Raw genomic sequence first — 27,782 nt, 5'->3', positions numbered from 1 at the left:
TTTGCAAATAGCTGAAGTCACAGACCTTTCAGAATTTACACGTAAGGAAACACAATGTATATTGTATAAGTCAGCTGGCAAGAAGTGCAATCACACCCAGGGCAGGTTAATGGAAATATGGAAGCAAACATTAGCATAAATCACACGGTCTGAACAGTGTCACTTTGACCCAAACTGTGACAAAGAGTTTCAGCTTCCATCTATCTGTCCTCTGTGTCACAGTGAAGATGGATGTATAAGAACACCTCGCGTTACTGGCTCCTCCCCTCATCTAACAACACATGAGACCTGAGAAAAAGAGAGAAGAGAGGGAGCGAGGGAAGAGAGAGGGCTAGTGAATGTAAGAGATATGTTGTTTATACTGAGCCCAGCTCAAATTCAACGCCATCAGTGCACCGGTGCTCATGTAATGTGGGGAATTAAGGGACATTTCTTGGAATAAATGGCATGCTTCTATCCAGTGGATGCATGAAGAAAAGGAGCTCTGAATTCTGTGAAAATGAACTTAGGTGAAAGCTGCAAAACTCCCGCTTTACAAGTTCACACGGGATGGTGAAATATCTCAGCGCTCTTCATAAGCACAGCGGCTCTTCTGTCTACTAACCATCACAAAGAACAACTGCAGCTCTGAAGAACTGAACGAGGCTCCTCACAAAACACATGGATTATTGCTGCTGATTCAAGAGAAGAGAGTAAGTTTTTCATAAAAAAAAAATACAATTCATCTAAACAACAAAAAATGTATTTTCTTTTTGAGTTTGTTTTGCCAATAAAAATACATCCTTAAAACATTTATGCAAACAATTATTTGAAAAGCAAAATTCTGGCTTGTTTTCAGATCATATTCTGTAATTTATCTGGAATATCTTCACCCCATTGTCACCCCCCCCCCATCTAACAAAATCGAGTTTTACAGTTTAATTAATAGTTAATTAACAAAAACTAAAGAAATCTTGTTGAAAGGATGAGATATCAAAAAACTGTCAAATATTAAAGTGTAATTTTAAAAGTGCCAACAGACCATTTTCAGTGTTATGCAATATGCAAGCTCTGTACATTCCATTAGAATGGACACATAGTATATAAATGCCATATTGACAGGTCTATAGTTTTCCTATGCTCGGCGGTTATTTGATTTATTTATTTATTTTTCTTCTGAACTCAAGGGCACCTAGAAAGGTCACATTGAATTCTATTGAATTGTTAATAACTTGTGTTATAATAAAGAAAAGGTTTCCTTCTATTTGATTCATGCATTTTAGTGTAATAGAATAAAGTAGAAGCTACTATAAAAGTGATAAGCACGCACTGACAGAGCTGAGCTGAGCATGGAAGTTTTACTGAATAATTGTCATCCGTTAATTAAATAATTGTCAAAAATATGGGTTTTTGCCATGAAATTTGACATATTACTATATGACATGTTATAATATATATATACATTTAAGTAATTTAAAACATTTAAATTTTTTGAGTTCAAGTGGTGAAAATACTTTCCATATCATATAAATCATATAAACCTAAAATCTTGATCTTGAAAGTCCACTGACATGTAAACAACCAAATGTGGAAACAAAGCACTATTAATGTGTTTACATTTAATGGAAGTTTGATGAGTTTTGCTCATGCAGACTTGTTATGTGGTCACGGTGTGAGAATAATGCTTCTTTATCATCTAACTAATCCCTCAGAACATGGAGAATGTTACATTGCATAAACATTTCATTGTTATTTCTAGCAAAGTTTTGACTTCTGGAAAAAGTAAGAGTCTCTGAGGCCATGAGGATGGATTCCATTTGATGCCGTCAGTAAAGGCCTGAAGGGAACCCAGGGCTGGCCGGTAGCACAGCAGCATTTAAACATTGTATGTGTAGATAATGGCCATATCATGATCTAAAATTCAGCCTTTTGTGTAGCTCTTGTGTAAGTGTAGGTGAGATTTAGTATAAAAGAATGAAAGATGAAACAGTGCAATAAAGATGACAAATGTCATTTACTATTTTTATTTTATCATGGCATATTAATCTAGTTCTTATGGTTTCTCTCAGCTTTCTGAAAACTTTAATCCTACATGAGATTCCTTAAGATGGTTTTAAGTCTGTGAATTTGAAAGTAAATATTCTTATTGGGTGTGAGAAGCTGTTGCAATCCAAAAGGGAAGTTTTGGACACATGCTGATGCAATATTTAAGTGTGTGATTGATTGAATTAATAAGCTGGTGAATACTATTATATGATACAGCGCAGGAATCCATGACCTGGAAAATTAATTTGTAATTGCATAAGCCATTGGAGGATGAAACGAATGAAAAGTATTTTGGAAAGAAATTAAATTTTTAATGATGCACTCGATTGCTATTCAACCTGACCAGTTCTAGATGCTCACCATCTCGAGCAATTATTATGACCTAGGCATATCTGAAATTCTGCCGTATCGCAAATCTATTTCAAACCCTCTTTTAATTACTTTGCATTTAAATTTATTTATTGTCAAATATCTTTATATTGTCAGTATATAAGGTAAAAACAAGAGATACAAATAAAAGAGATATTAATTGTAAGATAATTTTATGGATCATACAAAGCTTAGACACACTGACACGTGTGTAAATTATATTTCACGAGTTCACCCTTACATCTAATCTGAAGGCAAATAGTAAGCATATTTTGGCGTGCTGTCCTGGGGGAGGGGTCCGGGCCCGGAGCATAGCCCGAACCTAAATAACTCCCCCTATCCCTAATTTGGGATAAATAGATTAGAAGTGAGGAGTTGGGGTGGAGGAGGGTTGCCGAAAAACTGTCGTGGGACAGTAGGTAGGAAGACTGGATATATATACGCTTGCGTGCTATTTAAGATGATTAGCTAAACGAGATGCACCTGTGCCAAATTGGATGATTATCTGATCGTGCTTCTCCCGAACTTTGTTAATAAAACCACATATTTTTAAAGAGTGTCTTGATGTATTATTGGAAATATTTTAATTAAAGTGCATTTGCATATCTGTCTTTTTTTTATAAATATGGTAAAATATTATATCACATTAAAAGGATGCAAAACACATTGTTATAAATGATCTACTATTACAATGACCATAATTCATAGTACAAATTAATTAATATATTTTTTTTTTATAAAAAAAAAACATATTCACATTTTTATTGCAAACCTCATATTAACTCCACGCAAAATAAAACTGCTCAAATAATAATTAGTTTGACCTCCACACTTTCTTTCAAAAAACCTTTCCATTTGCATAAACCAGACCCTGACGCATTTAATAAAACACAATTTGCTGAACAATTATTTCATGGCCAAACATTCTGAAGCAACCTGAGGTGATCTGTCCTTTGCAGTCTATCCATGTTTAAAACACTTTCAAATATTATGCATAAAAAGCAGCTTGCAAGAGCGAACTGCTTTTTCTGTATCATCAGCTATATTTAGTCTAGGTCAACATTTCTGCTGCACCATATTAGTGGATTCCTCCGAGGGAAAGGGATTCAAGGAAGGTAGAAAATGACAAAGCAAGGGTAAACTAAACAGCTCATGCATTAGCTGCTTCAGAGAATGACCTCAAACACTGCTGTGACAGGGACACTCGCTTTTATTTATGACTGGACCTGGAAAGCCAAAGCGAAAGACATCTAAAAAAAAAAAAAAAAACTAATTCTGTAAAAAAGCAAGAGTTTCAGAATGATACTATTTATATTTGCTAAAAAAGGATTAAGTGTTTCAGGTATTATTTATGAGGTGCTGTTAATGATTTTTCTAAATGAGATGTTCTAATTTCAGTCAGACCACTATTCAGATTCAAAGAGTTAAAGAGTTAAAATTTATTTCAGATCACTGATTATGTATATGTATATGTCTATCTGAAATTGATTTTCTGCCAGAAAATTTGAAAGGTGGATGACATAAAAAAGAGAAACTGTAGGCAGAAAAGCAGTATATTGTGCACCTCTGTTTTGAGATTACTGGACTATGATATATGATTCATTTCATCAGACAACCCATTCTCACTCCAAAGGCGTCAAAAACCGAAGCATGGTCAAGCGCCCCTAGCGTCACTTTTATGACGCCAAATGTGCCTCTCGGCGTCGACTATCGAAGCACTACGACCTTCATTGCTTTCAGTGGGAAACTTTTGGCGTCAGAATTCGACACGAGGACATGAGATGTTTATCGCTATGAAATCACGTTCAAGAAGTCTCATTCAGCACACATCGCGCGATACTTGCTATCAGTTCCACAGTTTGGGTGAGTAGTCGTATATACGCTCTTTTAATGCCTTTTATCAAATGTATTCTGTCTTCTTTATTAATCAGATTAGTGCCATATGTTTAATCGCTGTATTATGTCGGTCATCCGCGGCTGTCTTTGAGTTTCATTGCGTTTAAATAAATGAACACAGCTGCTAATTAGTGTGATTAAACTCTATCTGTCACGTGACGTGCCATAGACCTTCGATCCGTTTTATATTATTATTAATTTCAGGATCAATGATGTAAGTTGTATTTGTAGTAAAATCATGGTAATCACGACACAATAGTAATAAATGAAATGTGAAGTTAAAACACAGTAAATGGGACATTAGTAACTGTAACTGTAGTTTTACTATGATATATTAATAATCAATACAACAATACAATAATCACCAAACCAGCTATGTTTGTATCACTGTAATGTTAGTGTTTTTATGTGCTTTTATATGACAGAAATCACAGTAATCATGTGTTCTGTACCATGCTTTTAATACCTTTTAATGTGAACCCAAAAAAAAAAAAAATCAAATTAAAAATAAATAATAAAACATGTATTTTTCCATCTTGCAGTTCATTCATATCAGTTTATATATATATATATATATATATATATATATATATATATATATATATATATTTATTTATATATATATATATATATATATATATATATATATAAATATTTTGCTCACAGATCATTATTAACATTCTGTATATAATTCAATTTTATTTTCTCTCCCCTTTTTTATTATTTTTATTTTTAGCTGAAAAGACGTAAAGGCAGTCAGCCCAGTGGTGTTTCTGGAGAGGGATTCCTTCAGAAATGGAGAAGACAGAAAGCTGCGGAGGCAGATATTTGCAGCAGTTAGTCTGTGATAGTTTGTCTCTTTTATCAAAAATTCCTGCTGTTATAATTTGTACAGCATTTGTTGTTTCTTAAACTGTTGCACTGTCCAAATACCCACACTTGCCATCTTTTCACTTGACCACTTGATTACTTATTTGAAGTCTTTCCTGTATTTGGCCTAGTGTTCGAGTGAGCATGATGAGCACGTGTGTCGAACTTTTCATGACCTGATGACTGTGTTTCCCAATCCTGATCCTGGAGAACCCCAGCACTGCACGGTTTTGGCGTCTCTCTTATCTGCCTTGGAGTCTTCACTGATGAGCTGATGAGTTGAATCAGGTGTGTTTGATCAGGGAGACATCTCAAATGTGCAGTGTTGGGCTTCTCCAGGACCAGGATTGGGAGCCACTGCCTTATGGGACACTTATGTGTTTAAAGAGATTTTTAATATCTAATTATCAATATTTAACATACTGTACTAAACACATCACAGTCTTAATAATCCAGTTTAACACTTGTATGATATTGTACAAGCCCCAGGACGGTCTCATCTGACACTATCAAAAGAATTCATATGACTATAGCTTGTTATTAATTACTTGCTTTCAATAATGGATTCATTTAACATTTAATTTTACAGCATCTTTACAGAGGCTGCTTTTATGGTCTAAACAAAACACAGTGTAATGTATAAGTTGAATGTAATGTAATATTTCTGTTTTACAGGATTGTTTGAGGATAACACTGCAGTTCTCCATCATGCACAAGGACTCACCTCGTTAACTCTTTATCCCCCACACACACAGATATGGTCCCTGGATCAGTGATTAGACTTTGCAGTGGTTTGATTTTTGCAGAAGATGTAACTTTGTTTTATTTATAAGCTCATAATGAATACATTACAGAACCAGTGATGAAAACAATAGTTAAAAATAGTATTTTTCGTATTGATAAAGCATTTTGTTCTCTTTTTCAAGCTTCATACAGTGAACTTTTTAGACTTTAATTAAGAGTTTTAGTAAAGGAGATATTCATACACAGTCATCCCCTAGCTCCAGTCATGAAGTGAATTCATGATGTTATGTCAAAGCTAGCAGGTGTTTGTTTTCCTGAACACTTTCTCTGTCTTCCATTGTTCAGACAATCAGTGTTTATTTGATGCTGTGCTGATTGAGTTTTATAGATGATATTGCACACTTGACATGCATGTCTTCATGGTGTTTTTTTGTGAGTTTGAAACATTTACATTGTGTTGTATAACATTTTGGTCAATTTAATTTTTTTAATAAAATTGATCTTTTTCCAGTGTTCTCTGAAAGACATACTGTAATTACTGTTTTGTTTTTTAATAAAAGCATTTTCATTTGCATACTGAAAATAGTTAATGTTTACAACATAACTGCCTTTTTATTCTTTATGGTGGCAAAAACGAGCTTGGTGACAGAGGATGCAGTGTAGTAATTTGGGCATGTTGTCTTTAAATGAGTTTGACATATCAATAAATAATGGAAGATCCTTACAAAAATATGCATGTTTATTATGCTTTATGTATTTATTTGTTCATTCATTCATTCATTCATTCATTTATAATTTCTGTTTTTATTCCTAGGGTTCAAATGGTAGAGAATGGTAAATCACAGAAACACAAATGTGAACAATTTTAACTTTAAAACACAATGTAATATACAATGTAAATTTTAGAAGCACGTCATTTGATTAGTAAATATATTTGTCTTTGGTCAAAAAAAAAAAAATACAAATCTTAAAAATGTGTCTTATATTTAATGAGAGGAATCTATCTGTTGGATACAACTGCGACTGCTGGGCATGTGCACATCAATATTGCCCAATTTTTGTCAAGCTGAACAACGGAGGAAGGTGAAGACGTTAATAAAACAGTATCTTATAAGTAGCAAGCTTAATCTATTGTTAACCGAATCTATCCCTTCAGCCGAAAAACGAAAGACGTCGGACGTCGGTCACACATGGATAAGGAAGTGTGACGCTGCTGCTCAGCTTAGATGTCATTGGCTATGACTTTTCAGGACAGTCTGTGGTTGGACTATCTTTTAACCCATATTAAACAGCGCATCATGTTAAAAAGTATGTTTTGCTCCTATCATCACATTAGTAATATATTAAGTCAACAATGAAGTGTTGCTATCTTGAGAAAAATGACATCTTTAGCGAGATCCTAATCCTAACCCTAAGCATAACTTCAATGAACTACAAAAAACAGCCCCCTAGTGTTGCCTTTCTATAGATAGAACGACGGAGGCTTGTGGGTAATGTAGTTTAAAACTTTTTATTAACGAAACTAAATAAATTATTTATTTTAAGGTAAACTGGATATCTAAATATGTTTATTGTGCAAACATCTGTGATATATTTGAGAGGCAGGCTGAAATGTGGTATTTTACAGTGAGCAATATTTAAAATGCTTTTATGCCAGCTTTCCACTTATTTCTGAAAACTGAGCTCAACATTATTTTATCAGCATAGCATAAGTAATAATCCTGCCCATTTTCTCTTTGATATGTTAATTGGACTCTGATTTACAGCCATTTGAAATGTACAGTTTTGGGCTCTTCCGGGGGGTGCTACTGGGCCCCTGGGGGTAGCAGGGCAGTAAAACCTACATATATGTATTCTCCTCATCATGAACAACAAACTGAGCTGAGTCACATTTATATCTGACAGTTTTCACAGTCCTCTGTTTTCTATTCTATTCATCATGGCTATTATACCTTTTGACAGGACATTGTGAGGCCATCTGATGAAACATGGAAAAATTATAAAGAAATGATTTAATAATGAAAATAATAGATTATTTCTTTCATTTTTGAAGTAAATGGCAAGAAATATAATGGATGAACCTGCAACAACTTGCCATTATCTATTCCCCACTGTAAAGCAGTAATCAAGGACAATGTATACACATTGTGATACTTCACTATTACACAAGGACAAATTCATGCAGTGCTAAGAATATTAATTTATATATATATATATATATATATATATATATATATTAGCATTATATATAACTAATTAGCCGAAATCAGTGTAAAAATGTCCTCCTCACCCCCGTATCTTGCTCCTCAGGTGCTGGACATCAGTAATGTGCCTGCTCTTGGTTTTAATGCAGTACAAGATCCCATTGATAATTCCTGCTACATTCTCAGTTATCCCTCAAGTGCTTGTAACAATAAAGCCCATGGCACCATCTTGTAATGCAGAATAATTAATCTTGTAACTCCCTGTATTTCACAAAAAAAATGTGCATATTTGTTACTAAAATATAAAAAAATACTTTCTGGTGTACTGATGTCCCAGATGTTATTAATCCGATCAAAAATGTTTATGTCTTAAATAAAAAAATAATCCCAATAATTAATATGTCGTTTTTCCAAGTCTAAAATAAACACATATGAGCCTACCTAGTAAAATGATGTATTTACCAAGAATCTTCAGAACACAATATTCACCATTTTCATTTTATTGAAGCATAGACTATAAAGTTGATAAAGTAGCATCAAGACAAATAAGATTCAATGAAAATAATTATCATCAAAGATACATTAACCTCATATATAAATCAGTTCACACAGATGAGTGATGAAATGTCCTTAAAAGTCACACAGTCCCATCCAGTCAACTGTGATACAGATCATGTGATACATATAAGACATGTGATACTGTTCCAGAAAATAATGATTCCCATCATCACATCTAAACTGGTTTCATCTCCCCATCGTGATCTTCTTCTCTCATGTCTGGAAACAGTTTGTGGTTGATGTCCAGCACTGATGTGGTGTAGCTTGTTCTCAGCCAGAGGATCTCTCAGTCCTAACATCCCAGACCTGAAGTGAAACACACAATCCAGATCAAGTTGTTTAATGGACAGAGAGCGCAGCTTATGTTCTGTGTGATTTTAGCAGGGTGACCAACTATGACCCTTGTAGTACTGTACACTTACCATTCTTCAAGCTGTTTTAAGACCTTTTGAGAAGCTTTTTCTCTGAAGACAATTTACCACATCCTCTTCTTTCACTCCTTTCAAGAGCATCACTTGGTCAAAACCCCTCGTTTGGCTGAAGAGATCATCTGTACCAATAAAAATACTGCAATAATAATGTCATTCTGCAAGAATTAAGAAAAAGTTACAGAGGCAAAGATCTTGCTCATTAGACTGCATTAGCATGTGTAGTTCTCAGAGACTCTAGAATTCATCTATTGTTGCAGTAAAATGTGTTTTTTTTCCCTCTAGAATCTTTCTCCAAAGTTCCTGACTTCTCTCACAAATGTGTTTTAGTCGGTGCAGTGTAAGGCCTGGCTTCAAACCAATCAACTATCAATTCACAATTTATAACATAACATTTACAAAACAATGAAATAATGTCAATTGGTGTTTATATCAACTAAACCAATTTCGTGATACTTGTCTACTCTTAAAACAGGTGGTGTGTTTTTAAAAACATAATATTAAAAATGTCCAGTCACACTTTGCTAACATGCTGTAATTGTAATAGTATAAAACGAAATCAAGGCTGAAATGACCAGTTGAAAGGCTGAAATGATCATCATAAAATGTTGTATAACACATCATTGCTTCAACACACACATACCAGAGGACTTCTGTTTGTTTGAGCTCAAGATGGCCATCTTCATTCCTCATCCTGAGCAAATCATTTCCTTGGTCTTCCTTCTCTTCTGTCAAACAAGAAAATCTCTACTTACTCTGTGTGCAATTAATGTTGCTCATTAAACATAATTAAGTTAATTTAAAGTAAGATTCAGACCAGAGCATTTGATGAGTAAATGTTGATTAAAAAAATATTCTAAACAAATGTACCTGGGAAGAGCTGATCATGGCAAGATTCGCTGAGACTCAGTAATAGCTCTTTTAGTTTTTAGGAAGGTTTGTGAGGGTTGGCTCTTAAAATAGCTGTTGAGCTCGATATTTTAGACCTGAAAAAGAAGAACAGCATTATCTGGAAAAAATCCTGTAAGACACAAGGAAGGAAATATTATTAATTACGTGCAACTTGTACATTACACCTCTGTAAAGATGCTGTATAATTAAATGTTAAATGCATCCATTATTGAAAGCAAGTAATTAATAACAAGCTATAGTCATATGAATTCTTTTGATAGTGTCAGATGAGACCGTCCTGGGGCTTGTACAATATCATACAAGTGTTAAACTGGATTATTAAGACTGTGATGTGTTTAATACAGTATGTGAAATATTGATAATTAGTTATTAAAAATCTCTTTAAACACATAAGTGTCCCATAAGGCAGTGGCTCCCAATCCTGGTCCTGGAGAAGCCCAACACTGCACATTTGAGATGTCTCCCTGATCAAACACACCTGATTCAACTCATCAGCTCATCAGTGAAGACTCCAAGGCAGATAAGAGAGACGCCAAAACCGTGCAGTGCTGGGGTTCTCCAGGATCAGGATTGGGAAACACAGTCATCAGGTCATGAAAAGTTCGACACACACTTGTGGTCATCATGCTCACTCGAACACTAGGCCAAATACAGGAAAGACTTCAAATAAGTAATCAAGTGGTCAAGTGAAAAGATAGCAAGTGTGGGTATTTGGACAGTGCAACAGTTTAAGAAACAACAAATGCTGTACAAATTATAACAGCAGGAATTTTTGATAAAAGAGACAAACTATCACAGACTAACTGCTGCAAATATCTGCCTCCGCAGCTTTCTGTCTTCTCCATTTCTGAAGGAATCCCTCTCCAGAAACACCACTGGGCTGACTGCCTTTACGTCTTTTCAGCTAAAAATAAAAATAATAAAAAAGGGGAGAGAAAATAAAATTGAATTATATACAGAATGTTAATAATGATCTGTGAGCAAAATATTTAGATATAATAAATAAATATATATATATATATATATATATATATATATATATATATATATATATATATATATATAAACTGATATGAATGAACTGCAAGATGGAAAAATACATGTTTTATTATTTATTTTTAATTTGATTTTTTTTTTTTTTGGGTTCACATTAAAAGGTATTAAAAGCATGGTACAGAACACATGATTACTGTGATTTCTGTCATATAAAAGCACATAAAAACACTAACATTACAGTGATACAAACATAGCTGGTTTGGTGATTATTGTATTGTTGTATTGATTATTAATATATCATAGTAAAACTACAGTTACAGTTACTAATGTCCCATTTACTGTGTTTTAACTTCACATTTCATTTATTACTATTGTGTCGTGATTACCATGATTTTACTACAAATACAACTTACATCATTGATCCTGAAATTAATAATAATATAAAACGGATCGAAGGTCTATGGCACGTCACGTGACAGATAGAGTTTAATCACACTAATTAGCAGCTGTGTTCATTTATTTAAACGCAATGAAACTCAAAGACAGCCGCGGATGACCGACATAATACAGCGATTAAACATATGGCACTAATCTGATTAATAAAGAAGACAAAATACATTTGATAAAAGGCATTAAAAGAGCGTATATACGACTACTCACCCAAACTGTGGAACTGATAGCAAGTATCGCGCTATGTGTGCTGAATGAGACTTCTTGAACGTGATTTCATAGCGATAAACATCTCATGTCCTCGTGTCGAATTCTGACGCCAAAAGTTTCCCACTGAAAGCAATGAAGGTCGTAGTGCTTCGATAGTCGACGCCGAGAGGCACATTTGGCGTCATAAAAGTGACGCTAGGGGCGCTTGACCATGCTTCGGTTTTTGACGCCTTTGGAGTGAGAATGGGTTGCATCAGAGTATAATGGAATGAATGAACAAGAATTAGATCCAGATTAGATTAGTATCCAGGTTCAACCAGTCTAGCATCAAGGAAGATGGCATCAGTTTCACAAAACAACATAAAACCTGCAATAAGTCAATTTCTATTTAACACCGCCTTTCTTACTGTCATATATGGATAATCTTTACATTGGTATGTAAGGTCTTTCCTAATTATTTCTCTTTTGTGTGTTCTCGTCTCATGCCCTGTACCCCACCTCCTCTCCGTTTATTTAACCCAGTGTCCCATGCTACCATTCTTTCTCAAACTGTCAGTCTCGTTCTTGCAACTTATATTTTCATTTGTTCTATTTATTTGCATAGTTAAGAAAATAAACCAGATTTTATTGGGATCAAGGAGCAGTTGATAACAGACAGAGAGAGGAAGCGGTAGATATGGGATAAGAGAATGGGCGATGGAAAAATAGAGGGAGGAGGAAGGAGGAAGAGGACTCAGTCATGGATGAGAGAGATACTAGTGGAAGCGAACGTGATGGACCAAGCTAAGTAGGATAGTAGGAGTCAAATCAAGACAGGGAAAATTTAGAAAAGAAAACAAAAAAGACAAGACCAGACAGACTTGTTTTGGGGTGAAAAACAGCACCCTTGGGGAATTTAACAAGCCAAAGATTGTAAGAGGAAACAGATTGGTATTCTTTGTGTGTCTGTGAAATTGCTAAACTAACTGAGTGGCAAAAGTTCAAATCATGAAACAAGATTAAAGATGAGAGTTTCAATGCCATGTGTGATGGCCATGTTACATTAAAATATTTAGAAGTTCATTATAATTAAGATTTTTTACGTTCTTTGAAAGACGTCACATTGGTTACATTTATTTGATCAAAAATACAGTAAAAACTGTAATATCGCAAAATATTATTACAATTAAAATAAACTATTTTCCATTTTAATATATTTTTACAAGTAAAAAGTCTTTTTTTTCCTTCTCAAAGGCCCTTCAAAAATTATTCTAATATGCTGATTCTCATCTTTTCTTACAGTTTTGAGATAATCATGCTTTGTTTTTCTTGCAGATGGAGACTCTCTCAGGGGAGGCAGGTTGGGAAGGATCCCTCCATGCAACCGTTGCATTGTCTAACTTCTCCTCCTCCTCATTCTCTGAGCATACTGGACTCAACAGCACTTTCAAAGGAGGATCACACTTCTGGTTGGTGTCTCAAAACAGCTCAATAAACCCCACTCAGATGCCTGGTCCAGTCAGGGTGCGGGACATGTCTCTGGCTAAAGCTGAGATTGGCGTTCTGGGCCTGGTTCTCGCTCTCACAACACTAGGGAACAGTTTTATTCTGTGGGTTCTGTTGAGGCGGCGCAAATACAATGCACCCATGCACCTGTTTATGGTCAATCTGTGTGTTGCAGACCTTGTGGTGGCGTTTTTTCAGGTGAGCTGAACTTTGTATAATGCTTAGTGTAGCATTTTGTCTTTTAAGTGACTTGTCAACAGCAGTTCACTAATGTTTTTCAGGTGCTTCCGCAGCTAGTATGGGATATCACAGAGAGATTTCAAGGTCCTGATGTGCTGTGCCGCTCAGTGAAATATCTGCAGATTGTGGGAATGTTTGCATCCTCTTACATGATTGTTGCTATGACAGTGGACCGCCATAATGCCATCTGCTGCCCCCTGCAGGCTTACAAAGGAGGGGCAGTTTCACACTGGAATACACCCATCATGGTAGCCTGGGGTCTAGCCCTTGTTCTCAGTGTGCCACAGGTACTAGTCGTAAATATAATGTAAGGTTTAGGCCTACTACACTTAAAAAGTTTGGTAGTATCAGTCAGTAAATATGTATTCTTAAAGGTATAGATCACATGAAAATGAGAATTTGCTGAAACTGCACTTACCCTCAGGCCATCCAAAATGCTGATGAGTTTGTTTACAAACCAAACAGGTATGGAGAAATTTCATATATTACATTACTTGACCACCAATGGATCCTCTGTTGTGAATGGGTGCCGTCAGAATGTGAGTCCGAACAGCTGATAAAAACACAAGCAGCCTAATCATTAAGACTCCAGACCACTGATTAAGATTGTTTTATTGTGATTAAATCCATCATTAAAGGAGTTTTTCACTTCCAGAATGTACATGTTGTCATTTACTCACCCTCTAATTGTTTCAAACCTGTATGGCTGATGATACACGGGGCAACTTTTTGAGCAATTTTGCTGGGCAACTCTTTTTTGGGCAATGTTGCTTGGGCACTTTCCCACTGAGAATGGGTAACAAATTTTTTATCTGGATACTTTAGATCAGTCATGGGCCCTGTGTCTCACCTGATTGCCCATTGACACAAACTTTGGCCAAAGTTGCCCGGCAACATTGCTTAAAACGTTGCCCAGTGTATCATCAGCCTATGAGTTTCTTTCTTCTGTTAAACACAAAACAAGATATTTTGAAAAATGTTGATATCCGATTAAGAACAGTTCATTGGCACCACTAAATTCCATAGTATTTTTATTTTCCTACTATGGAAGTCAATGGTGCCCATCAATTGAATGAAATTTTCATTCTAGAGGTAAACTACTCCTTTACGATATTTTAACTTCAAACTGTGGTTTCTGGCCATTATAACATTGCTTCCTTGCCTCTGTTTCACAAGACATTAACTGATGCACTGGAGTTGTGTGGATTACTGTGTTTTTATCAGCTGTTTGGACTCTCATTCTGACGGCACCCATTCACTGTAGAGGATCCAATGGTGAACAAGAGATATAATACTAAATTTCTCCAAATCTTTTCTGATGAACAAACAAACTAATCTAAAACTTCAATAATCTGAGTGTAAATACTTTTTTTGTTTTGTTTTTCAACAGTTTTCCCATTATTTTTAACCTTCAGGTCATTACTAAAACCAATATGCTGCTGTTTATTCCATTCTGAAATGTGCTTCCAATGCTGTCTTCCCTACAGGTGTTTATTTTCTCCAGGTCAGAGGTCTCTCCAGGGGTGTTTGAGTGCTGGGGGAATTTTGCTGAGCCTTGGGGGCTGAAAGCGTATGTGACCTGGATGACTGTAGCGGTGTTTCTTATCCCTACCTTTATAATCACCGTTTGTCAGGTACTCCTGATGTCTGTGATGTCCATTTCTGTCTGTAAACCCAGTTTACTCATTCACCTTATAAAAAAATACATAAATATTAACACATTAGTTAAGAATTATTACTAGTGGTTGCAGTTTAAAAGTTAATAACGTATGATTTACTACAGTGTTTTTTTTTAGATCAACATACACTAAGAAAATAAGCTCTGTGACCAACAGAAGTTTATTATTCTTACACATTTTGTTCATCAAGATAATCTTCACAAATAAACAGAACTTTTATGAATTTTAAAGCCTATTCAATCACCGGATGTAACAGTTAGGATATATGAACTATGGTCGCATGACTTCAACATCCTCAACATTAAGCTTCTGTCAGCTCTTTCAATTTTTATTTAAATTCAATAAGTTGAAAAGTTTGAGTTGAGTATAATAAACATATTATACTAGAGCATAATAAACATGTGGTCTAGTGAGTAGATCCTGTTTGGTGTGATGTTGAATGTCCCAGAAAACCTCTGTTGTCCCATTTATCCGATTGTTAGCAAAAGCCTTTTTCAAAACACCTAAAAGCTTTTAAAAATCACAAGTGGGATACTGCTAAAGCCTTTCATGTCAGAAACATAAAGATATCTTGAGCTTGTGTTAACCACCAAACTTATTTTAGGCATTTAAGCAATTAAAAAAATAAATAAATAAAACTGACTTCATGACGATGGAAACAGCAGCACAAAAATATTTCCAGGCTGTTTATGAGAACTCGTTTCCAGGTTTAAGGACTCATTCCTGCAGCACTCCACTGAAATGTCTCAGCTGTGATCTGCATGGAAAAAGGACTTTTGTAATCTTGAGATAAAGCATGATCTTCTGGGGTGACAACAATTTGAGAGAAAGCGGATCCCCCAACATGTATCGCAATGCGTGTTTGGTGAGATTCTGCTCTCTGACATGGCCAAAGGTTTTTGGTCAGAGAAAATCTATTTCAGGAGAGGAATTCTCAAATGTGCAGATCTTACCCTTCACCAGCTGATACAGTTCCCAGGAGGTCATTCTTATTTAAGAAAGAGTGCACATTGCATAAACCAAACCTAAAACTGCTTCTCAGTGTGGACAATGTGTTTTTGGAAACAAAACATCTTTTGAAAACATTTAGCAAGAATCTTCTCAAGGCTGGTCTTGACCATTAAACTCCTGCAAAGTAAGCTTCCAGGCTAACGTCTTTCTGGCATGGAAAAAAATTCCCAGAAAAATCCACAAAGACTGCAGAAATGAACAAACTCTCACATTATGAACTTACATGTGTTAAGTTGTTTTTGCTGCTGACCTGCAGATGTCTTTTGACATCTTGTGAATGTTTGTACAAATGGTGTGTTTCACTTGCTGTTAACATTTCATACTTGTCACTGGTGATTCAGTTCAACTATACAAAGCTTTTAATTTACTTCAGTTAAACGTCCCATACGGGTTTGGTTTATAAACAAGATTTCCATTAAGAGAGGCTTTCTCCATAATTCACTTAATAAATGCATGGAAGAGATTGGAAAGCAGTGATTCTCAACACTGTACATTATGAATATCTTCTTTATGTAACATACCGGATCCAATTCATCAGCTCTTTGGCAGATGCTCAATGTTCTAAATTTGGACAGAATTCAGAACTGAGAACCGCCATTGTTCGTCTATAAAGTAAAGCTGTATCTTTCAAGTTTCAAGTAAGAATCCGTTTTTTGAACAAATTATTAAAGTGAATGAATCTCATTGGTTTCCATGTGCTGGCTTGTTCGTCAAAAGTCTTTTGCTTATGAGCCAATAGCTATCGAGTGCGGGTTGTGAAGGAAAATTTCATTTGCTGGAGCTACTGCAACCAGATTTCATAATTGGTTAGGATTTTATAACTCATTTAGTCCGAGTGTGGCTTAAGGCAGCATGTCCAGAGTTGACCTAAATTAAAGATAAATAGTCAATGGTCTTAAACAAAGCATTAAAAACTGCTAGATCTGATTACTTTTCTTCTCTTTTAGAAGAAAACAAACATAACCCCAGGTATTTATTCAATACAGTGGCTAAATTAACGAAAAATAAAGCCTCAACAAGTGTTGACATTTCCCAACACCACAACAGTAATGACTTTATGAACTACTTTACTTCTAAAATCGATACTATTAGAGATAAAATTGCAACCATGCAGCCGTCAGCTACAGTATCACATCAGACAGTGCACTATAGACCCCCTGAGGAACAGTTTCACTCATTCTCTACTATAGGAGAGGAAGAATTGTATAAACTTTAAATCATCTAAACCAACAACATGTATGTTAGACCCTATACCATCTAAGCTCCTAAAAGAGGTGCTTCCAGAAGTCATATGTCCTCTTTTGACTATTATTAATTCCTCATTGTCATTAGGATATGTCCCCAAAACCTTCAAACTGGCTGTTATTAAGCCTCTCATCAAAAAACCACAACTTGACCCCAGAGAACTTGTTAATTATAGACCAATCTCGAATCTCCCTTTTCTGTCCAAGATACTAGAAAAGGCGGTATCCTCACAATTATATTCCTTCTTAGAGAAAAATGGTATATGTGAGGATTTCCAGTCAGGATTTAGACCGTATCATAGTACTGAGACTGCTCTCCTTAGAGTTACAAATGATCTGCTCTTATCATCTGATCGTGGGTGTATCTCTCTATTAGTTTTATTGTATCTTAGTGCTGCGTTTGACACAACTGACCACAACATTCTTTTGCATAGACTTGAACACTTTGTTGGCATCCGTGGAAGTGCATTAGCAAGGTTTAAATCGTACTTATATGACCGCCATCAGTTCGTAGCAGTGAATGAAGATGTATCATATCGATCACAAGTGCAGTATGGAGTACCTCAAGGCTCAGTACTAGGGCCGCTACTCTTCACGCTTTATATGTTACCCTTGGGAGATATCATCAGGAAACATGGAGTTAGCTTTCACTGTTATGCTGATGATACTCAGCTCTATATTTCCTCGCAGCCCGGTGAAACACACCAATTTGAAAAACTAATGGAATGCATAGTCGATATAAAAATTGGATGACGAGTAATTTCTTACTGCTAAGTAGTCACTTCATCTACAGCGATATCGTTGACTTGATTGCAAATAAATGCACAGACACTATTTAAACTGAACAGAGATGACATCACTGAATTCAGTGATGAACTGCCTTTAACTATCATTTTGCATTATTGAGACACTGTTTTCCAAATGAATGTTGTTCAGTGCTTTGACGCAATGTATTTTGTTTAAAGCAAAATACAATAAAGGTAATTGATTGATTGATTGAAATACCTTGCATGAATGATTCCTGAATCTCTCATAACAAACACATTTATTTATTTATTTAACCTTTATTTATCCAGGTAAACTGTTAGAGAACCACTTCTCATTTACACACATGACCTGGCCAAGAAGCTACAGGAATAAATAGGAACATACTGTATAACTGTACTTAGTCAAACACATGAAACATAGAACAAGCAATTGAATTAAAAAAGATAGACAACAAAGAAAAACAGTAATGTGCTTAAGTATAACAAGTACACAAACAATATGCACAAAAATTCTGTGAAAGAATGAGTAAACCAATCTAAGTGAATCATTTCAGTGAACCAATTCAAACGATTCGAGTCACTGACAAAATCCCCACCACTAATTTGTTAATTATAAGTTAGCATATTATACAGCAACACCTACTTGTGATCTTTAGTAATAACCCAGGACTGAATGAAGCAGTTACATTGTATGGAATGGGTTAACATATTAAACTTCTTTAATTCATAATGTGTCATGTGCTCAGTATGACGGCCCTATTTATTTATTTATTTATTTGGGTCTCTAGGTACGAATATTCAAAGAGATCCATGACAACATCTACCTGAAATCAGAATGTGTGGTTTCTGCTGACATGAAAAAGAACCTGGTCATTTTTCACTTTCCTATCTTCAAAAAACGGGCTGGTACAGTCCGAGAGAGAGCTAGATGCTCACGCAAGATGAGAGACGCAAGAGAACTCCATAAAAAGAACACCATCAGTGACTCATCCCATTCACACACCTGCAACTCACCAGAGCCGGATTATTGTGACCAATCTGGTCAGGATGGCAGTCCCAAAGACCTGGCCTCACAGACTCACTGTTCATCCCCTGATGTGCTGCCTCGCATTCAGACCCACCCTAACGCTTTCTGGAGCAACCCTGCTGCTGTCCAGACACCACATGGGAACTCTGTTCCTCACAGGAACACTGACAACACCACCACTGAGGACTCCAGTGTTTCCTCAAACCCCTCTTTCCCGCCTTACCCCCTCCATCCACCTCTTAGAGGCGTATCGAAAGCTATGTCTAAAACAGTGAGGATGACTCTGGTGATTGTGCTTGTCTACACCTTGTGCTGGTCACCCTTCTTCATTGTACAGCTGTGGGCTGCCTGGGACCCCAATCCCCCTGACCAAGGTGAGAAACTAAAGCAGTCCTCACAAGAAAGATAACATAGCCATTTTTGGAGGTAAATGCATGAGGTACACTTCATTTGGCTGTTCCATAAGGGTATTATTAATTCCTTTACAAGAGGACTGACTCAGTGGATTGTGGAAGTGCTTTGGAATGGCTGCAAATTATCAGGAAAATGTGTAGCCTGTCAATGCAATGAGTCAAGTCAGAGTTTACTATAAGAAATGTCCTGCAAATGCCCTCCATTTCTCTCCTTGCTCTATCTCTTTCCTCGTTCTATTCTCCTAAAGCCCATTTCTTCACACCAATAACTAACCTATTCCCCTGCTGCTCTTCAATCGCCAACAAGATGTTGACATCTCTCACCACAGGCCACTGAGAGCTGCTAATACACACATCTGTGCTTTTACTCCAGCTGCTTTTGATTTGGTTCAACTGTTTACTTGCAGCCAAATTTGCAACATATCGCCACTGATTGAACAGTTAAATGTCATATAAACTGTTTAGTGTAAGAGATTTTCTTACTGCGTTTCCAACAAATGGAAACTTAAACTAGAATTAATTTTAATTGCCTTCCCATTATTTCCTATTCCAGTTTAAAACTCTATACCAAGTTTGGGTACAAGATGGGGCTGGTAAGATTTTTTTCGAATAGGTTAGAATGGGTCGAAAGAAGTCTCTTATACGGTACTGTAAAATACAGTAAAAACAGTGATATTGTAACATTTTATTTGAAATCGAAATATCTGTTTTCTATTGAGGCAATGCAACTACAAATAATGCTAAAATATAACTATAAATATCCTTAAGATTATAATACAGCACTTTGTAAAGGCTATTGCTGGTTTAATCAATAATTCAGAGAAAAGTGCAAGTATAAATGCTATATATATATATATATATAAGATGAACAGCCAACTAAAAAAAAAAAAACATTGTTATATGTTTTTGTGCTAATGTTTTGATAAAGTTATTAAAGACTTTAACTTATAACTTGGAACATTCTATGAACATTAATAGAAATTATTTTTTAAAAGAACCTTAGAAGAACATTAGCCAAAGTTATAAGGACGTTCCCAGCTAGCTTTGCAAGTTTTTCAAAAGTATAAACAAGGTAGTTGAGTTTTTAAACTTCTTTTAGATCAGCACATTTCAAGGAGTTGCTGTCTGTAATGTGGTTACACTTAAATAAGGATAAAAACTTGACCTGTACACTAATTGACTTGAAACTGATTTGACTTTCTCATTCTCAGGAGTGGCTTTCACCATCCTGATGCTGTTAGCCAATCTTAACTCCTGTACAAACCCGTGGATCTACACAGCCTTCTCCAGCAGCGTGTCCCGTGAACTTCTCGCTCTGCTGCGCTGTCGGCCAAAGCTGCCCCGCAGGAGCTCAATGCATGACCACTCCAGTGACATAAACACCTCCACTACCAAGGACAACCAGTCCTGACCCCTACAGAATAAACTCAAATTGAGTGTCAGCAGAGATGGCAATTTATGTGGGTGTCTCTGTCCTACACATGCGGAAGACATGTTGCCACATCTTCTATTCAGACTCAGAGTATCTGCCAATGCCACTTTAACCAAGTGAACTGTGAAGAGTGGCTTGTTAATGACCAAACAGGACCAATGCATGGCATGAAGATGAATTCATAAGAATCTTATTCAAAAATAGACCTCTGAGTATGAGACTGATCTTTGCCATCTCGTGAAACAGGATAAAGAAAAGCTTACTTGCTGACTGTCATAATAAACTTGAACTCTAAGAAAAATTTTAATAATTTATTAAACACTATATTTCATCGAAGTATTGTCCACTATTGTGTGTGAGCTGGAGATAAACGTCTTAAGTGCAGAGGAAGAAGAGATCAAGGCCTTAACCCCACAGCCAGCTGCTTCATCCCATTTATCTTTCTGCCATAAATCTGAGCTTACTGCATTCCTTATTGGACAAATATCTGAAATATGGCTTTCATAGTCATTCAGTACAAAAGGTACAGGTATAAAACGTTACATATGGTGAAGAATTGTATATTTAATGAGGCATATCGAATAAGAAAATAATAATGGTTTTATTCAGTGGTTTCAACACCAGAAGTGTGCAACGCAGCAACACTTTCATTTCCTCAATAACAGTCAGTTTATTTATAGAGCACTTAAAAGCTTATTTAAAGTTATGTGAGAATATACAGAAGTCATGAATGTGAGAAGAATGTGTATAGTGACATCAGGTCATACAGTGCCTTGAATTTAACTGTATATACAGATCCTGTCATCTGATACTCTGTGAAAATAATTTTCTTAATCAGTATTTTTGCTTAAAATAAGAACAAATAGTTTTCCAGTTGGCCAGAAGCATAAACCACTACAAAGTCATATATGCAAAAGATTGCTTATCAATTAAACATATCTTCTTTTAAGGATGGCTAAATATTTTTTTTGCTTTAAAACAAAACCAAAGTACTGGTTAAGAAAATATTTTTGTAGCAGTAGCTGGTTTGGCACTTCATATAAAAGCAACATTCACATATATATACTACATATAAAGGCTTAGAATACATGAAAACAAACAAGATGTACTGTAAATAAGTAAAATAAATCAATAAATCAATAAAAAAACTGTTGATACAAATGTTTATCTAAATATATTTATTTTTAATTTTAAAAGAGAAAATGTCTTTGTCAAATCCTTGTGATATAGTCCATAAACAAAAAAATAAATACTTTAATTCAAGGTTGAAAGTGGGGTTTCTTTAAGAGCAACTGAGCATTAATACAGCCTGAAATCATTTTTTTTTTGTTATCTGTAGACCTATCATTTGACTCTAAAAATGTGAGCTGATCTTCATTTAAATTGTACTGATAGTCAAAGACGGAAAATGTTTACACAATTACTTCACATCTATACATTTTTGTTGAGTTGCAACTCACTGTTGTTAGTCTTCACAGGAGTTGAAATGAGCAAAAGAAGCAGTCATATAGCACATACATCAGAAGGTCACTAATAACCCCAGGCTTAACAAAATAACCACTTGTCAAAGACCACCTGGATGATCCAAAGAGCTATTTGAAGAATGCACAGCAGACAGATAAGATGATCGTTAAATTTATGACATAAATTAGGATTGAAAGTTTGATGAAGACAAAGCACATCGCTGCAGACAAATTATCTCATTCCAGCTAAGATTTATGGTGATGAGGTTATCACCTGGCATCTGGACTGTATGAACAAATGATCTAAAATTCTTCACAAACTGATATGTACGAAAGATTCTTCAGAGTACTTCAGTATTAAAGGAAAAGTTCCCCCAAAAATGAAACTTTGTTGAAAATGTACTCACCAGTGCAGAAAGTTCAAACAGCTGATAAAATCCACAAATTATCCACATGACTCCAATCCATCAATTAACATTTTGTGAAGCAAAAATGTATGTAATGAACAAATCCAGCATTAAGGCTTTGATTTTTAAACCGTTGCTTCTAGAGAAAATACAAGTCCATAATCCATAATAATTCTCCATTTGTCCTCTCACAACAAAATCCACCAACATATTTGTTTAGAACTGTTTTGAACGGTTTTCACTTATTGTAAACAGTGCATATTTCTCTCCTGATTCAGTGAACAAAAACTAATATTATGGATAGAAGATAGAATATTTTAACTTGAAGCAATGGTTTGAAGTAAAAAAAATTTTTTTTTTTAAAAATTCACAATTATGTTTTTGTTTATTACAAACAAAGCTTTTTCACTTCACAAAAGTTTATACGACTGACTGGTGTCTTGTCAATTACTACTTGTGACATTTTTATCAGCTGTTTAGACTCTCATTCTGACGGCACCCATTCACTGCAGAGGATTTATTGGTGAGCAAGTGATGTAATTGCTACATTTCTCCAAATCTAGAAATTGACTCATTTACATCTTGGATGGCCTGAGGCAGAGTACATTTTGAGCAATGTTTGGCTGAACTATTCCTTTAATAATACTATAACTGTCACAGTTATGTTCGGTTTGAGTTTGATTTCCATCTTTGCTTTCTCCCTGCCTGTCCCTTTCATTATTTGTTTCCTTGGTTACTGCTTTGATTAGACATTCCATTCAGTTGTGCCCTTATTAGTGACCTTTGTTTGTTCCAAGTATTTAAGGCCTTGTGTTTCAGTTGTTCAGTTCTTCAGTTTCGTTGTGTTCTTTTTGTTTTTGGCCGGTCTTGCTTATACCCTGCATTTGTATCACTAAAGACATTTTGGAACCTTCATCTTCTTTGGGCTTTTGTACACAGCTTACCATGACGATAATCTTGTTTTTGTGTCCGTTTTGTTTCAAGGGCAAGTTATATGTGTTAATTATACTAACATAGCAATAATTGGATTATTTTCAACTGATCTGAATGATTTCTTTTTTTTTTTTTGGCCAGCTGTTCATTGCCAGTTGTTGCATAATGACAAAAAAACTGTTCATAACACTGACAGACCATTCATACTTAAAGAAAATGTTTACTTCATGGAGGGATAGTAATTGGAACATTCTGTTCTCACTTGCAAAACCCAAACCATGCCCTTAAAAGGGTTTCCATCCCTTCGACATCACCATATGTACGTCTCTTTGGATCCCAGATTATACACCGAATCCTTTTAAGCCAGTTTCCTTAGAGAACAGGAAAACCAATGAAGACCAGTACTGAACTAATGTGAACTGCTGGGCAAGTGAGCTTTATTAAACACTGTTTATGTGGCAAAAGAAAATACACATGCATTTTGAAGTGCAAACCTGAAATGGTCATGTGGGATAAATTTGGATCTCTGAAACATTCCTATGAATGAAACCATAATTTCTTCTCATCCCATAGGGTTTGTAAGACAGCTACGCAGGGCTTATTAATGGCTGCGGTTCAGGAGGACCAAAGAAATCCCGCCAGTGTTGGATAGCGCTTTGTGTCCGAGGTCATGCACCAATTCATTGCCATTTCTGGCAGTTTTAGAGATATAAATAAGGAGTATATCTGTTGAGAGGTCCGTGAAGAAGTAATTAGGGTCAGATTTAAAATGAAACTTACAAAGAAAATAAATCTGATTTCTTTTTCTAGAAGAATACATCACTCAATAAACAACGTGAAGTGACAACAAAGAATAGTTTCCAGGAAAGATTGGAATTCCACGCTGTAATTTTTGTGTCGGAGTGATGGATTCCCATATTTTCAATCCACGTGTGAAGTGTTGTTCACAACATTTTCTTTCTTTCTTTCCATTTTGGAGCAAAAGCATCTGTGGAATCTCATGCATAAATAATTATCATTCTGACAGCAGAATCCTTCAAATCTGAGTTTGGATTTTAGCACCTATTTACAGTTTTCATTCTAACATAAGGTAGTATATTATTCTAGTTCTGTTCTGTGTAACTGTTTTAAGCTGTATCCCTGAAAAAACAGCTGGGAAAACCGCAGTGTGTTAAACAGGAAATAGCGGTGTGAACTTCATGTAATGCAAAACCTGAATGAAGGCTATTGTCACATTCACTGATGGTTGTACACAACATGATTACAAACAGCTGGTCTACATTAGAACTTGTATATAAATGTTGAGAGAGGGCTGAAAGGATAATAAACAAAGTAAGGACGTTTAAATCTGTTGCTGCTAAAATTGCACACCTGATCAGATGCATGAAGATACAATCTAGAATCAGTAGAATCAGCTGCTCAGAATAAGATTAGTTTGTACTCCGTTTCATCACCAAAAATATTTATGTAGAAGCCCTTTGCAAGAATGTTTTCCAGAATTTCTGCAAGAATCCCTTGTTTATTTTACAGTATTGCATAAGCTTTGAGCATTACTCTCTAATAAGGATGAAATTACTTACACCTTGAGTTCCAGGATTTCTTAGACCACCCTGGCAGCCGGCCATGTTACTGGCACGCTGCTGAAAACTGAACGGACATTTAATAGCCTGTCTCTTGCAGATTTATTTGCAAATAACTATGAGTGTTGTAGTATAAAATACAATAATATTAATATATATATATATATATATATATATATATATATATATATATATATATATATATATTAATGGCCTATAAGATTTGTAAAAATGTAAAGCTGTCAGGTGAATACTACAGTGTTTGGAAAGTACTGTAGTCAATTATACTGACAGTTATATGGGGGGGGGGGGGGTTCAGGTTTGTGTTATTAATATTTGGAAAAATGATACTAAACTTATTAATGTTACTAAGTCTTGTTGAAAAGGAAACTGATGACGATGAATAGTCACTTTGCTCATGTTTGAAGAGTTTTGCTGCCCTCAGGTGTTCATTAGTCAGAACTACAGTTGGCTTTTAGGTTTTTTTTTTTTTTTTTTTTTTTTACAGGAGAACAAAATTAACTTTTTCAAAATAAACTGTTATACTAATTTGCAATTGACTAAAATGTCAAATATTTACACTAGTTTAACAAACCGAATGAACAACATACAATTGCAATAATACAACGATTCAGTGATTGAATTAGCTTGTTGCCGCAAGCAATTGCAGAACACTTTGTCAGGACTGAGATTGTGAACACCAGATAAAATCAATATCAAAGGGAAACTGACAAAAATAGGAAATCTATAGATTCCTATTAGACAAAATATTACACAGGAAATGGGACGACAGTATCCACCCAATAGCTCTAATGGCAAAAAATAAAATAAAAAGCTCTAATGGCTCTTAAAGGGTACATAACATACACAGTTTCACCTAATCTCGTGTTAATCTTGAGTACGTGACTTCTCATTCTCAATAGAGTAGTACTGAATCCTTCATATTTCCAAAAAGTCTTTAGTTTCATCATATTTATAAAAGAAAAATACAGCTTTCCCGATTCTTTCCGGGAAAGCCCAGCTGCTGATAGCGTGTCATGACGGAGCTATAATATTGTTTCGTGTTGTTTCCATTAACATACATTCACTTATGTGCTGATTTCCAACAAAAGACAGAAATCTGATGCACTTGTACTTACATGAGTGGCGTGTTTTATCACAGGGACGGCTCTATGTTTTAATAGCAAACGATGTTTAAATCCAGCATAGACTTGGGCCTTGTTTATAAAACGTTCGTCATTCAAATGACCAGAACACACAAACGCACTTGATGACACTCCGATAACAAACTGCATGTAATGTTCATGTAATGCTGGGTTCTTGGGGAAGCTGAACATTGTAACCTTTACCTCACATCCAAAAATGCACTTATTTGGAGGCATTCTCAAACAAATCCTGTGCAGCTGCCAACGATTTTGAAGCGCGTTGATGTGCGCGTCTCGCTCTCCTCTAGTCCAAACGTGTGTGCGCGGGCGAGCTTTTCAGGGAGAAATTCTCATATAAGGACTTCCGTTCTCGTCTACGTCATTAGATCAACGATCGAAAAAAAAAAACTTGTACCAACCCGGAAGTAAGATTTTCGGCACAGAAATTCTCAGTCATTCTTCTAAATTATTTTTTAAAACTTTGGCCATGTTTAGCATGAGAATCCATCTCTTTAACACTGTGAACAACTCTGAATACACGAAAACACCATTGTACCCCCACCTTTAAGGTCGGTTGTATGAGACCTACCATGTAGACACGCTGTAAACGAATGAATTCTGTCCTTAGTGGAACTTCGAATTTCATTTTTGTTTCTTCTTTCAGTTTTGGATCTCTCGGGTTTCCTAATCCACATGGTTGTTGAGCATTTGCCCACTCATACATATACAGTTTTGTTCAAAATAATAGCAGTACAATGTGACTAACCAGAATAATCAAGGTTTTTAGTATATTTTTTATTGCTACGTGGCAAACAAGTTACCAGTAGGTTCAGTAGATTGTCAGAAAACAAACAAGACCCAGCATTCATGATATGCACGCTCTTAAGGCTGTGCAATTGGGCAATTAGTTGAAAGGGGTGTGTTCAAAAAAATAGCAGTGTCTACCTTTGACTGTACAAACTCAAAACTATTTTGTACAAACATTTTTTTTTTCTGGGATTTAGCAATCCTGTGAATCACTAAACTAATATTTAGTTGTACGACCACAGTTTTTTAAAACTGCTTGACATCTGTGTGGCATGGAGTCAACCAACTTGTGGCACCTCTCAGCTGTTATTCCACTCCATGATTCTTTAACAACATTACACAATTCATTCACATTTCTTGGTTTTGCTTCAGAAACAGCATTTTTGATATCACCCCACAAGTTCTCAATTGGATTAAGGTCTGGAGATTGGGCTGGCCACTCCATAACATTAATTTTGTTGGTTTGGAACCAAGACTTTGCCCGTTT

General features: G+C 35.5%; 1 protein-coding gene and 1 long non-coding RNA gene across 2 annotated transcripts; one reads left to right on the top strand and one right to left on the bottom strand.

Moving 5' to 3' along the window:
* Positions 1 to 307: 307 nt before the first annotated feature.
* Positions 308 to 22,073, top strand: LOC113065548 (vasopressin V2 receptor-like). Its single transcript, XM_026236881.1, has 6 exons — positions 308 to 692; positions 12,977 to 13,345; positions 13,429 to 13,674; positions 14,875 to 15,021; positions 18,877 to 19,489; positions 20,740 to 22,073. Exons 2-6 carry the CDS (start codon positions 12,977 to 12,979, stop codon positions 20,937 to 20,939), a joined length of 1,575 nt encoding a protein of 524 aa, XP_026092666.1. The 5' UTR covers positions 308 to 692; the 3' UTR covers positions 20,940 to 22,073.
* On the bottom strand, positions 8,952 to 9,793 carry LOC113065549 (uncharacterized). The gene is made up of 3 exons (XR_003279055.1): positions 9,738 to 9,793; positions 9,089 to 9,216; positions 8,952 to 8,972 (listed from the first exon to the last, which is right to left on the bottom strand). It is a non-coding gene; the product is annotated as an uncharacterized LOC113065549 (long non-coding RNA).
* Positions 22,074 to 27,782: the final 5,709 nt, after the last annotated feature.

Source organism: Carassius auratus, chromosome 48 (genome assembly GCF_003368295.1).
Source record: "Carassius auratus strain Wakin chromosome 48, ASM336829v1, whole genome shotgun sequence".
Lineage (NCBI taxonomy): Eukaryota > Metazoa > Chordata > Actinopteri > Cypriniformes > Cyprinidae > Carassius > Carassius auratus.
Note: the sequence above shows the minus strand (reverse complement) of the source record. Positions and strands in the feature narration are given on the sequence as shown.

Excerpts from the sequence above, each read along its gene's own strand:
- LOC113065548 (XM_026236881.1), top strand. The coding sequence starts at position 12,977 with ATGGAGACTCTCTCAGGGGAGGCAGGTTGGGAAGGATCCCTCCATGCA. Across the intron at positions 13,675-14,874 it reads TTGTTCTCAGTGTGCCACAG|GTGTTTATTTTCTCCAGGTC; the intron begins GTACTAGTCGTA and ends TCTTCCCTACAG. Across the intron at positions 15,022-18,876 it reads TTATAATCACCGTTTGTCAG|GTACGAATATTCAAAGAGAT; the intron begins GTACTCCTGATG and ends TTGGGTCTCTAG.